This window comes from Mercenaria mercenaria, chromosome 4 (genome assembly GCF_021730395.1).
Source record: "Mercenaria mercenaria strain notata chromosome 4, MADL_Memer_1, whole genome shotgun sequence".
Lineage (NCBI taxonomy): Eukaryota > Metazoa > Mollusca > Bivalvia > Venerida > Veneridae > Mercenaria > Mercenaria mercenaria.
This window is the reverse complement of record NC_069364.1, coordinates 56708757-56721106: the sequence shown is the minus strand read 5'-3', so window position 1 is coordinate 56721106 and position 12350 is coordinate 56708757. Positions and strand designations below refer to the sequence as shown.

At 35.0% G+C, this 12350-nt stretch overlaps 1 protein-coding gene across 1 annotated transcript; it reads left to right on the top strand.

Moving 5' to 3' along the window:
- Positions 1-978: 978 nt before the first annotated feature.
- Positions 979-6133, top strand: LOC123551805 (uncharacterized). Its single transcript, XM_045341005.2, has 2 exons — positions 979-1330; positions 4883-6133. Exons 1-2 carry the CDS (start codon positions 1312-1314, stop codon positions 6031-6033), a joined length of 1170 nt encoding a protein of 389 aa, XP_045196940.2. The 5' UTR covers positions 979-1311; the 3' UTR covers positions 6034-6133.
- Positions 6134-12350: the final 6217 nt, after the last annotated feature.

Sequence of the window (12350 nt, the reverse complement as noted above, 5' to 3'; positions counted from 1 at the left end):
TGGTATGACTCGGCGGGGACCGAACCCACACGACCTCCCGCACTCGAAGCGGACGCTCTACAACTAGGCTACCGAGGCGGTTAAAACGGGATATGATAAGGACTAAAATGGCCCCTCATAATTATTTTACTGGTAATTGCCTATATTTTTCAGAATCACCAAAACATAGTGACCAGACATTAATTGATTTTTACATCTATCTAAGGTGAAAAGATATTTGATCGTTTAGAATGGGGGTATAGAAAACTTGTCTGCAATATATTTTAGTTTGTATTGTTTAACACTATAAAACGTATGTCGTCACAATACAGATTTACAGATTGCACGACAAGTGTTTCTAGGTAAGAGATCTTAACCACTCGACCACAGACGCCCCATTGTTAGGTATTTCCGGAAACCAAGCCAGTACTGGTGTAGAAACCGCAAAATTGGTTAGGTTTACTGGTTGAAATAATCTTTAAAACGCTAAAAATACAGTCAAACAAACAATCAAACAAGTACTGTTATATAAATGTACTTAGGTTTCGTTTTTCTCCAGACAACAAAATATGTGTTCTAGTTTTAATTGCATTTAAATTTAAATACAAAATAGGGTTAACTGATTCGGGGTTTTTTAACATAATCTTTTTATCGATATTTTCCAAAACAATAGAAATTGTACAAAAGAAATGAAAATAGCGCATGACGTGTAAAACTGATAAACGACCTTGTTTAACTATTTCTTTTATAAAATGACAAAATTCTGTAACATGTTTAATATTCAAAAAGTGATACATACATTCTGTTAAGCACAGTTTTATATTACTTTAATGAAATTATTATTTTTGTATTAGCATGTGTTCTTAAATGTTTGATATGTTTGTAAAGGATATGCAATTTATTGTATACCTTCTCCGATAAACTATATCATAATCATTGTATGCATTTGTTAAACACGTGCACTGTCCTGTCATGTATTATGTTTTGTTTGTCCTCATGGGCCATTTGGCCTTATGGAATTTTGAAAAATAAAACTTATCAGAACTTATCAATTTGCTTTATTCTAAACTTTGTTCAGAAATAATTAAAATTTCATTCTCTGGATTATTTTTTTAGTATTGTAAAAATAATTCATTGTAACGATCTTCTAATAGAATAGAACAATCATAAGCCATGGTTATTTTACGTGTGAATATGAACAAGGATATCGCTCAGCAGGATACACGTCACTTCCTGCTTTATTCTAGGAATTACTAATTTCGGTTTCACATCGATTATATCAAATTTATTCGACACTCGGTTAACTATCGCTCGGTGATACCTGTGTAAAACATGGGTCGAAAACGAAAAGGTACTGGTTCATTTTAATCATTATTTCAATGTTACTTAAAATCGATGTTTGTATGCTAACTTGTCAACTTTTCATATGATTAGCATGTGCAAAGCAGAAGTAAACTAAAGAATGCACGAAGTTAAGCAAAAATTTGTATCAGATTGCCAAAACATCAAAAACAGTTGTGCTTGTGTTTTAAACATAGAATGATTGTATTTTATGTGTTATTCGGGTAATGTTTATTTGACGAATATATACTCAGCGTCACTGAAAAGTTACTACGGTGCCCCTAAAGTGACATGTTACGCACTTTTTTCCACTTAGGTAATGTGAGACTTTTTTCATTTCGTTTAAACGAAATCATTTCGTTATAACGAATTAGTTATTTCGTTTAAACGAAATTCGTTTAAACGAAATAACTAATTCGTTTAAACGAAATGATTTCGTTTTTACGAAATGTTATTTCGTTTAAACGAAATCATTTCGTTTAAACGAATTAGTTATTTCGTTAAAACGAAATATGATTTCGTTTAAATGAAATAACTATTTCGTTTAAACGAAACCATTTCGTTTAAACGAATTAGTTATTTCGTTTAAACGAATTAGCTATTTCGTTTAAACGAAATAGTTATTTCGTTAAAACGATTTGATTTCGTTTAAACGAAATAAAAAAAGTCTCACATTACCTAAGTGGAAAAAAAGTGCGTTACATGGGACTTTAGGGGCACTGTAAGTTACCAATCTAATGGCTCTTGTATTTTAAAAATCACACTGGACTGTGTTAAAAGCATTACACGACTACATTTTTGAGGCAATTGAGACGTCACTGGTATAAAGATTTGTCAAATTCGATTAACTCCATTTGAGGCACGGGCTGCACGTGCAAAATGACTTTTTCCAGCAATGTCGACATGTACGAAAATTCTATCGCAAATCATTCATCGTACTTGAAAATTAGTCGACAGACTAAAAGGAATACGTTAAAAAATCCAGAATATCCTTGCTAAGAATGCCACGTTTAAGGCACGATCAACGCCATAAGGCCATTGACATGGTTGACGCCTAACTTTCATGTCGTGAAATTACACGTCGTATGTGCTGTTCTCACCTGACAGTCATGAAATGGGTTAGGAGACATGATCAGACAGGGTCTATGAGTAATTGACCGCGCACATGCCATGAAAAAGTGACGTAGATATTGTATAAACAAGTAAAGAGGTATATATTAAGTGGTAACTTTTCAATGACGCCATGTATAAATACGGAAATAGATTTTTAGCTCACCAGAGCACGAAGTGCTCAAGGTGAGCTATTGTGACTGGTTATTGTCCGGCGTTCGTCGGCGTGCGGTGTGCGTCGTGCGTCAACAGTTGCCTTGTTAACACTCTAGAAGCCACATTTGTGACCCAATCTTACTGAAACTTGGTCAGAATGTTACCCTCAATAAAATCTTGGAAGAGTTCGATATTGGGTCATCTGGGGTCAAAAACTGTGTCACCAGGTCAAATCAAAGGAAAAGCTTGTTAACACTCTAGAGGTCACAATTTTAGCCCGATCCTTATGAAACTTTGTCAGAATGTTACCCTTTATAAAATCTTGGACGAGTTTGATATTGGGTCATCTGAGGTCAAAAAGTAGGTCACCAGGTTAAATCAAAGAAAAACCTTGTTAACATTCTAGAGGTCAAAATTTTGGGAAAATCTTAATGAAACTTGGTCAGAATCTTTCTCTCAATAAAATCTTGGACGTGTTTGATACTGGGTCATCTGGACTCAAAAACTAGGTCACCAGGTCAAATCAAAGGAAAAGATTGTTAATACTCTAGAAGTCACAATTTCAGCCCAATCTAAATGAAACTTGATCAGAATGTTCCCCTCAATAAAATCTTGGAGGAATTTGATATTGGATCATCTGAGGTCAAAAACTAATTCACCAGGTCAAATCAAAGGAAAAGCTTGTTAACACTCTAGAGGTCTCAATTTTGGCTCAATCTTAATGAAACTTAGACAGAATGTTTCCCTAAATAAAATCTTGGAAGAGTTTGATATTGGATCATCTTGGGTCAAAAACTAGGTCACCAGGTCAAATCAAAGGAAAAGCTAGTTAACAATGTAGAGGCCACATTTATGACCATATCTTAATGAAACTTGGTCACAATATTGATCTTGATGATCTATAGGTCAAGTTTAAATTTGGATCAGGTGGGTTTAAAAACTAGGTCACTAGATCAGATCAAAGGAAGAGCTTGTTAACACTCTAGAGGTCACAATATTAGCTCAATCTTAATGAAACTTTGTCAAAATCTTTCGCTAAATTAAATCTTGCACGACTTTGATACTGGGTCATCTGGAGTCAAAACCTAGGTCACCAGGTCAAATCAAAAGAAAAGCTTGTTAAACGCTTAGGGGTCACAATTTTAGCAGTCTTAATGAACTAGTCAGAATGTTTATCTTGTATAAGTCTTAGGAAGGTTTGATATTGGGTCATCTGGGTTCAAAAACTAGGTCACAGTCAAGCAAAGGAAAAACTAGTTAAACTGTAGAGGCCACATTTATGATTTTATCTTAATGAAACTTGTTCAGAATGTTGATCTTGATGATCTATAGGTCAAGTTTAAATCTGGGTCAGGTGGATTCAAAAACTAGGTCACTAGATCAGATCAAAGGAAAAACTTGTTAACACTCTAGAGGTCACAATTTTTGCCTAATCTTAATGAAACTTGATCAGAATCTTCCCCTCAATAAAATATTGGACGAGTTTGATATTGGGTTATCTGGAGTCAAAAAACTAGGTCACCAGGTCAAATCAAAGGAAAAGCTTGTTAACACTCTAGAGGTCACAAATTTGGCCCAATCTTAATGAATCTTGGTCAGAATCTTACCCTTAATAAAATCTTGGTCGAGTTTGATATTGCGTTATCTGGGGTCAAAAACTAGGTCACCAGGTCAAATCAAAGTAAAAGCTTTCTAACAATGTAGAGGCCACATTTATGATTGTATTTTCATGAATCTTGGTCAGAATGTTAATCTTGATGGTTTCAAGATCCAGTTTGAATCTGTGTCATATAGAATCAAAATCTAGGTCACCAGGTTAAATCAAATAAAAAGTTAGTTAACACTCTAGAGGCCACATTTATGATCATATGTTAATGAAACTTGGTCAGAATATTGATCTTGATGATCTATAGAACAAATTTAAATCTGGGTCAGGTGGGATCAAAAACTAGGTCACTAGGTTAGATCAAAGGAAAAGCTTGTTAACACTCTAGAGGACACATTTATGACTATATGTTCATGAAACTTAGTCAGAATGTTAATCTTGTTGATCTTTAGGTCAAGTTTGAATCTGGGTCATGTGGGGTCAAAAACTAGGTCACCGGGTCAAATCAAAGGAAAGGCTAGTTTACACTTTAGAGACCACATTTATGGCTATATCTTAATGAAACTTGGTCAGAATGTTATTCTCGATGATCTTTAGGTCAATAGGTCAGGTGAGCGATACAGGGCCTTCATGGCCCTCTTGTTTTCAGTAAACGCTATAACAGTTTAAGAACAATTATTTTTATTGCAGCCCCGACGCAAACACCGGCAAAACATGTGAAGTTTGATGAAACACGGTTTAATAAAAAATCGAAAACCGAAGACCATGTATTTATAATTGAAGGAAAGAAAATGTATGTTTCCAAAACAGTGTTGACGATAGCTTCACCCGTCTTTGCTAGCATGTTTGAATCAGATTTTAAAGAGAAACACTTGGAAGAAATAGAACTCAAGGGAAAGAAATATAAAGATATGCTTGAATTTGTAAAACTTCTATATCCTGGTTCAAGAAATCCTGTAACCATGGGAACTGTATTTCTTGTCCTGCCATTAGCGGAAGAATATCAGGTAGACACTATAAAATATGAATGCGAACAATGTCTTTTACACGAAGTAGAGAAAAGAACATCGTCTCGAAGATCTAAGAATGTTAAAATTCTTTGTCAAATACTGCAGTTCAGTAGCTTATACAATATACCGACCGTTGAGAAAACATGTATTGATATTCTTTCTAAAATTCCTCAAAAACAAGTGGATTCCGCCGAAAAATCATACCCATTGCCTGATAAAAGTAAAAATAAATTGTTAACTAAAGTTAACAGGAGATTACAGGAAAGAATAACGAGTATCGAAGATGCTATCGAGTTTAAAGATCATATTATAGAATTGAAAGAGGATGACATATCTGACTTGAGAAGACAGATTCAGGAAGCCAACAAAGAGAGAGAAACTCTGAGACAAAAGCTTTCTGACAGGGAATGTGAAAATCGAAGTGAAGGCATTATAAAATTGGAGTTCACTGTCAGCTGTTTAACAACGGCCGGTCAGTTAAGTGACCCAAAGAAATTTAGGGGACTTAATTGGCGGTGTAAAGTCACAAGAGAGTGCATTCCCGGTATCACGGGGGACGAACATCTCGGATTTTGGGCATGTTTTGACCCAGGTTTCCCAAATATGGAAATGAATGCTATTGCGTCTTTTAAGGTATTGAATAACAAAGGTGCTGATTTTTTGTGTTATACGTCTGAGACTCTATTTACCACAAAGAATTGTTCCTGGGGATACGGTGACAAACTTAAGTGGGAGGAGTTTATAGATCCTGAAAAAGGATACGTAGTTGACGATAAGGCAAGAATTGAATTGTTTCTTGTAACATTTAAACCACGATTTGGTAACGAATAAATTATAATTGAAATGACATTATTGTTTTAGTTTAAATGTAAAATATAAGCTGTTAGAGTAAATTCAATAACTGAAGAAAATGAATAGATTGATGAATATGTTCATTTATTATCCACAACCCCTTCTAAGAAGGATAGATCCCCTCTCCCCTTCTAAGAAGGAGAGATATATTGTTTTACTGATGTCGGTCTGTCTGCCGGTCGGTCGGTCGGTCCGTAGACTAATCACTTTTCGGATGATAACACAAGAACACTCAAGCCTAGGATCATCAAAGTGACCAGCCAATGACCACTATTGATTTTGAGATCAATAGGTTAAAGTTCAAGGTCACAGTGACCCGGAACAATATAACGGTTTCCGGACGAGAACTTGAGAACGCTTAGGTCTAGGATCACGAAACTTTATAAGGAGCTTGATCATGACCAGCAGATGACTCTTATTGATTTTGTGGTCAGTAGATCAAAGGTTAAGGTCACATTGACCAAGATAAGTAAAATAACTAGAGAGTTCTGTTCCCTGTGCAGTTGCTGAATGCATCAAGGGGTGCATTTCGTGTTCAAAGAGCTCTTGTTTCCACTTGTTTTAATTCGTAGATTGATTGGAATTTATGATATATTTTTTTAACTATTTTATTACTAGTAAGATAATTAAATAATCAGGGCCTTCACGTGGATTGTTACTTGATTCACCACTGTTCAGAGGTCCTAGTGGTTCAATCAACTGAACCACAGAAAGACCTTGTATATTCTAAAACATTCAATGGAATGATGTAATAAAGATCAAACTGAATTCTTAAAGAAACCGACGTCATACAACAATCGTTATCATGTCTCACTGGTGATCCATAATTCAATTTGGTCAGCACCACTTGTTTATCAAAGGGGTGACAACTGAAAATTTCCTGCCTGAAAAGTGAACAGTGCAGACCATGATCAGCCTGCATGGATGTGAATGTGCTGGCTGATCTTGGTCTACACTTGTCGCAAACGCGGAATCACGTGCCGCCAGCAGGCTAAAGGTTAAAAGAGGAATATTAAAAAATATCGAAGTTTCGAAGTAAATTTTATTTGTGTGTCAAAGTATTATACACTTTCTTTTGCCCGAGTATTTTTCTTTGAAAATATCTGAAAAAGTTACTTTAAAGTTGTGTATAGCACTTAAAAGTTTACTAAAAATGTGCGGTATGTGTTAAATCTTCCGTGAAAAGATTTCATGTGTGATTGCACATAAACAAAACAATAATAAATAAATAATTATCTGATATTTTATGTTCCTTATTCTATCGATTTTGAGCTTTGGGCGTTTTGATCTTTACTAGATCTAGTAGATACATTTTTTGTTTTGTCTTATTTTGACAGTTTTTGAATTACATATTTGTATCCGATTATAATTACTTAGTGTTTTAAGAATACTTTCCGTTTGTCTTTGATAGATTTAGAGTTTGATAGATTCTTCTTACAGTTGTATTTACTTATTGATCTGTTGTAGACGTCTGTAGAGGTTTTGTTTTGCGTCTCTACCTAAACATGTGTCACGTCTGAGTGTGCTTTGTTTGGTAGCTAAAGACAACTATGTAAAGTAACAAGAGCACCACCTGCGTGTGCCGTCGCTCGCCTCGTCTAATTCCTACACTTCTTGACTCAATCATCTGTCAGGAAGGCATTCAGCAATACTTATTATTAACTCTGCGACGGGTCTCGAACCCTCGGCCTCCTGATTGCGGGGCAGACACATTATCTATTAATCTGGTTATGACACCGATACTTGTATCCTTTTTTTTCTACGAGTTTTTATTTGATTTTTTCTATCCGGCATATCGAAGATAGATGTTATTATGCGAGGAAGAATAAGTTGTGCTTACCGTCTGTCCGGTGCGATTGCTAAAACTATATAGTAACTAACAGCGTGTTTCCCGTGTCTGGTTACCAACAAACCATATAACAAAATTGTTTTGGCAAAAACCCTGTACTGTCGTTATAAGCTGAATTAGGACATTACTAAAGCAATAACCAAATCCATTTTGGGCAGTCACTATCCAAATATGAAATTTATTTTTACCAGGTGAAGCAAAAAAGCAGCAAGCAAAAATGAAAACAGCGCGGATAATTTAACTTCTATTATCGCTCGGTGGCGATGTAACCCAGTGGTCATAATTTGTTTCCACAAGGAACCATCTAGAAAAAAAATGTACTGACGTTAAAGCTTACACTGTATTCCAGATACATCTTGAATTTTTTCTATGCAATTGAAGAAAAACTTCGCTGTATTCAAACGCGTGCACGGTTCTTTACCGAGACTAAGAAATAATCAAAGCACTGAGAGTACTGATGGGTCAGGGCAATTCAGCTGTATTTATAACATAGCAGAATAATCTCCAGGGTTCATACAGAAATCGAGGAAATGATTTTAAGGACTTTCAAAGGACAAATTGGCATTTTCAAGGACCTGTACCGCGTACCATTTTTTAAAATTTTCACAGTTTTTCTTTGGTGTTGTTACTTTGAAACACGTTTATAAACTATTTAAACTACAAATATTATTCATAACTTTCGCCAGTGGTATTTTTTCAATTGTTTTATTACAAACTCGGCAATGCACTTTGTGGACGTCATTTTCCTTTATGCATCATCTATAAATCTTTAACCAACTCAGTTTGAAACGGCCCTTGCCATTTTAAAATCAATTGTCAGTAAATCACAACAGTAATCAGTAAAATTTATTTTCTCTACAATTCGATTCGACATTTCAAACACTTTTCAAGATGCGGCTTGTTTTCAAGCACTTTCCAAGGCCTGTGCGAACCCTAAGATTTACGTCAGAAATCGGTTTATGTCTAGCATTTCCAACATTCATGCATGCGCTGTATGTACAAATAAAAAAAAAGTTTATAAACTTTGTAGCTTGAAATATGTCAAAATATTAAACTCACAAGCGAACACAAATTCAACATTATTGTATGAATCTTATCATACATAATGACTTTAACATATCTGTCTTTTGGTAAATAGTATCATTTTGGATTGTCAATTCAAAGATTTTTTTTTTGTGTATTAAACACTTATTTAATTTAAACAAATATGTGATATGTGTACCTACACTGATTTGGGAAAACTCAGTCCCAGATAAAGACTATTCACTTGCAGCGAACATTACGACAGGTAACAAGAGCTGTCACAGGAGACAGCGCCCCCCGACTATTTCGATGCTGGATAGAGAAAATGGACACAACTGGGGAAACTAGAGCTGTCACTGGAGTGTTTAATGACTCCAATGGTAGATACAGATATTGCACATAAAGGTAAAGATAAAGTGTTAGCTTCTCAAATTTATATGTGAAAATAAAATATAAAATAACTTAGCCTAGCTCTTTGCGAATAGACAGTCTGGTTCTTTAACGTGTCCGGTGTATAGCACCGATACACGCGAAGCCGTCTTTCCTGGGAAGAAGCAGTATAGGCCTCTAGTAAGGTGGGAGATACTCAAGAGCATCTCAGCAATTTCCAGTGCCTGGACCGGGATTCGAACCCCGGACCTCTGGATTGACAGTCAAGCATGTTACCACTAGATCACCGGCCCAAACATCATCGGGTGCAAGGCGTCCCTTTGTTATGATCGCACCTTCTCCTTCCTTTGCCCCACCCATTATAAATTAAGCATCGGCTGCTGTAGCGGTGTAAGACAGACGGTCTACCGCAGCCGAAAAGTTCTTCTCAGAAGCAAGGGCCTGAAATGTTCCATGCCTCGTTAACTGGCGAGATAGTATTGTAATAACATCGATAGAATATTACCTCTCTCATCTACTGTGATGGTAAGAACGTTTATCCGTTGTCCTGTTAGAGCTCCCACATACCCAGCATAGGTAACAACACTATATTCAGACTGCATATATATGAGATATAATGTTTTTACAAAATACGCCTCATTCTTTTTAATACTAGACTTTGATTAATACAAAATTTAAAAGGTCCTTTCCTATATCATTTAAACATTTAATGAAATGCTCGTTTGATGTAGTAGGACATGAACAACAACTAAATACGCCTAACTTAATTTTCAAATAATATAAATGCTTTACCATCAAAATAAAGCAAATATAGATAATTCTTGAAGAAATATTCGCACCTCCCACACCTTTTGACTCTTAACAACTATTGTTATATCTTCAGAATGTCAGTGACACTGTAATCCAAGTTGCTCGAGTGCCAGGCCCTGTGAAATAATACTCGTGCAAAATCTTAACAGTGAAAATGCTCTTAAAATGCTTGTCATATGACCTATTAAAATTATGCAGGGCCAAATTATATAAAGAAAAAGCGAAATGTTTGCCTGTTTGTTAGTTAAAACCTTATTTCTGCTTTTGAGACACAATATGTTATGCAGTCAACGTAATAGATATGACTTTGTAAGCTGTCAATAACTAAATACTTCAGTTTATATATACACAGATAAATCAAAGATAAGAATTGTCATGGCAATATCGCCAACACTGATGTTAGCCTGAAGTATGAAGGCAGTATAATTTAAAGTTTGAACATTTTTTTAATTATCATATATAACATATAAAGATATATATTAGCTAATGGAAGCTTTTACTTTTTTTCATCATAACCATAGAATAAGGAAGTTTGAAACGTCACAGGGAATACAGTTATACATGAAACGGATTTTCCCATTGCATCATTTACTATAATGGCATGTTATTGACAGGCTGAAGTAAGTTTTACGCACACGTTCATTTTAATTTGACTGCTTGCTTCAAACAAAGTCTTATTCATTGTTATTTTGGGCGCACCGATTTGTTGCATTTCATACCCAAATCGTGTCAGAATATCTAAGGACTGGCCCACTTCGGATGATACTTTATGACAAAATCAGCAGTATAGGATTTTGTTGTTTTGCAAAGAGATTTATAAAGAACTTAAAATTATACACTCTAAATTTTATGCACGTGCAAATGCAGAATGTAGTAAAGTTATCATAAAAAACACCCAAAGTGTCCGGATTTAGGCACTTAATATCTAACTTTTTATGTGCGAATTGTCTGGCAATTTAACACCATTTTTATCTGCAACTTGGCAACGTTGATAATATCAGGAACTCGATGAGTGCCAATTAACACTAATTAGCGTATATTAAATGTGATCGTTAATGAGTTAATCCTCCCGGGCTAACTAAGACATTCAATTACAGCATAAGATATTCTGTGTGAATTTTCACTAAAAATATGTCCAGGATGAAAACAATTTCATAAAAAGATGGAATTTCTATGAGGAAATATACTTAAGTAAAACATATAAATCAGTATATTACTTCGTGCAATTACGTACAATTATTCATATTGAAATGTCAGTCATCTACACATTCCATAAAACATTTTTCCAACGTAAACATTAACTATTATCACAGCGGGTAATCTCTGAAAATGCATAAGGTGTGCTTGGTCAATACTTACTTGTCTTACCGATTATTGTTAAAATGAATGCGCTTATGTGAGCACAATTACCGCATGGCACCTTTGCTTTGACAGGGAGTTCGTTTTGTTACGTAAGCTCATCTGCTTTCCTCAGAAATACTTTGGTTTCCAGGATCGCTGTATGTCCTTCTACACGTTTTGATACATGTCAGTGTCCTCTATTTTCAAGTTATATGGAGCAGTTTATAATTACTTTACGTCATATTAACACATTTTAGGTCATATGCCGACTGACTTTTGATGTTGGAGGAAGACTTCAGGTAACCCTACCATCTGTGGGCAGTTAGGTAGAACCATCGACCTTCCGTAAGCCAGTTGGATGACTTCCTCACATGAAAACATTCTTTACCCTAAGCGAGGATTCGATCCGACAAGCCTTTCTAATTCAGAGATCTTAGCCATTCGACCACAGATGCTCCATTATTAGATTTTTATGGTGACCAAGTCAGTATTTGTGCAGAATCCGAAAAATCAGATTAAGTTCACTGGTCACCGTTGTGTGGATGAAATTATAGTGAAAACACTAAAAATTACAATCAAACAAACAAACAAGCAAATATTATTGTATAAATTTATTTGGGTCAGAAAAAAAAAATCACATGTGTTCTAGTTTTAATTGCTTTTAAAGTTAAATATAAAATAGGACTAACAAGTTCAGTGATTTTAACATAATTTGTACACAATATAATAAACGAATTATTCTATTTGTTTATATTTTTCAAAACAATTGAAAGTATACAAAAGAAATGAAAATAGCGCATGACGTGTAAAATTGGAACACGACTCTGTTCAAATATTTCTTTTAATATCTATCTGCTTTATTTTAAACTTTGTTCGGAAATTC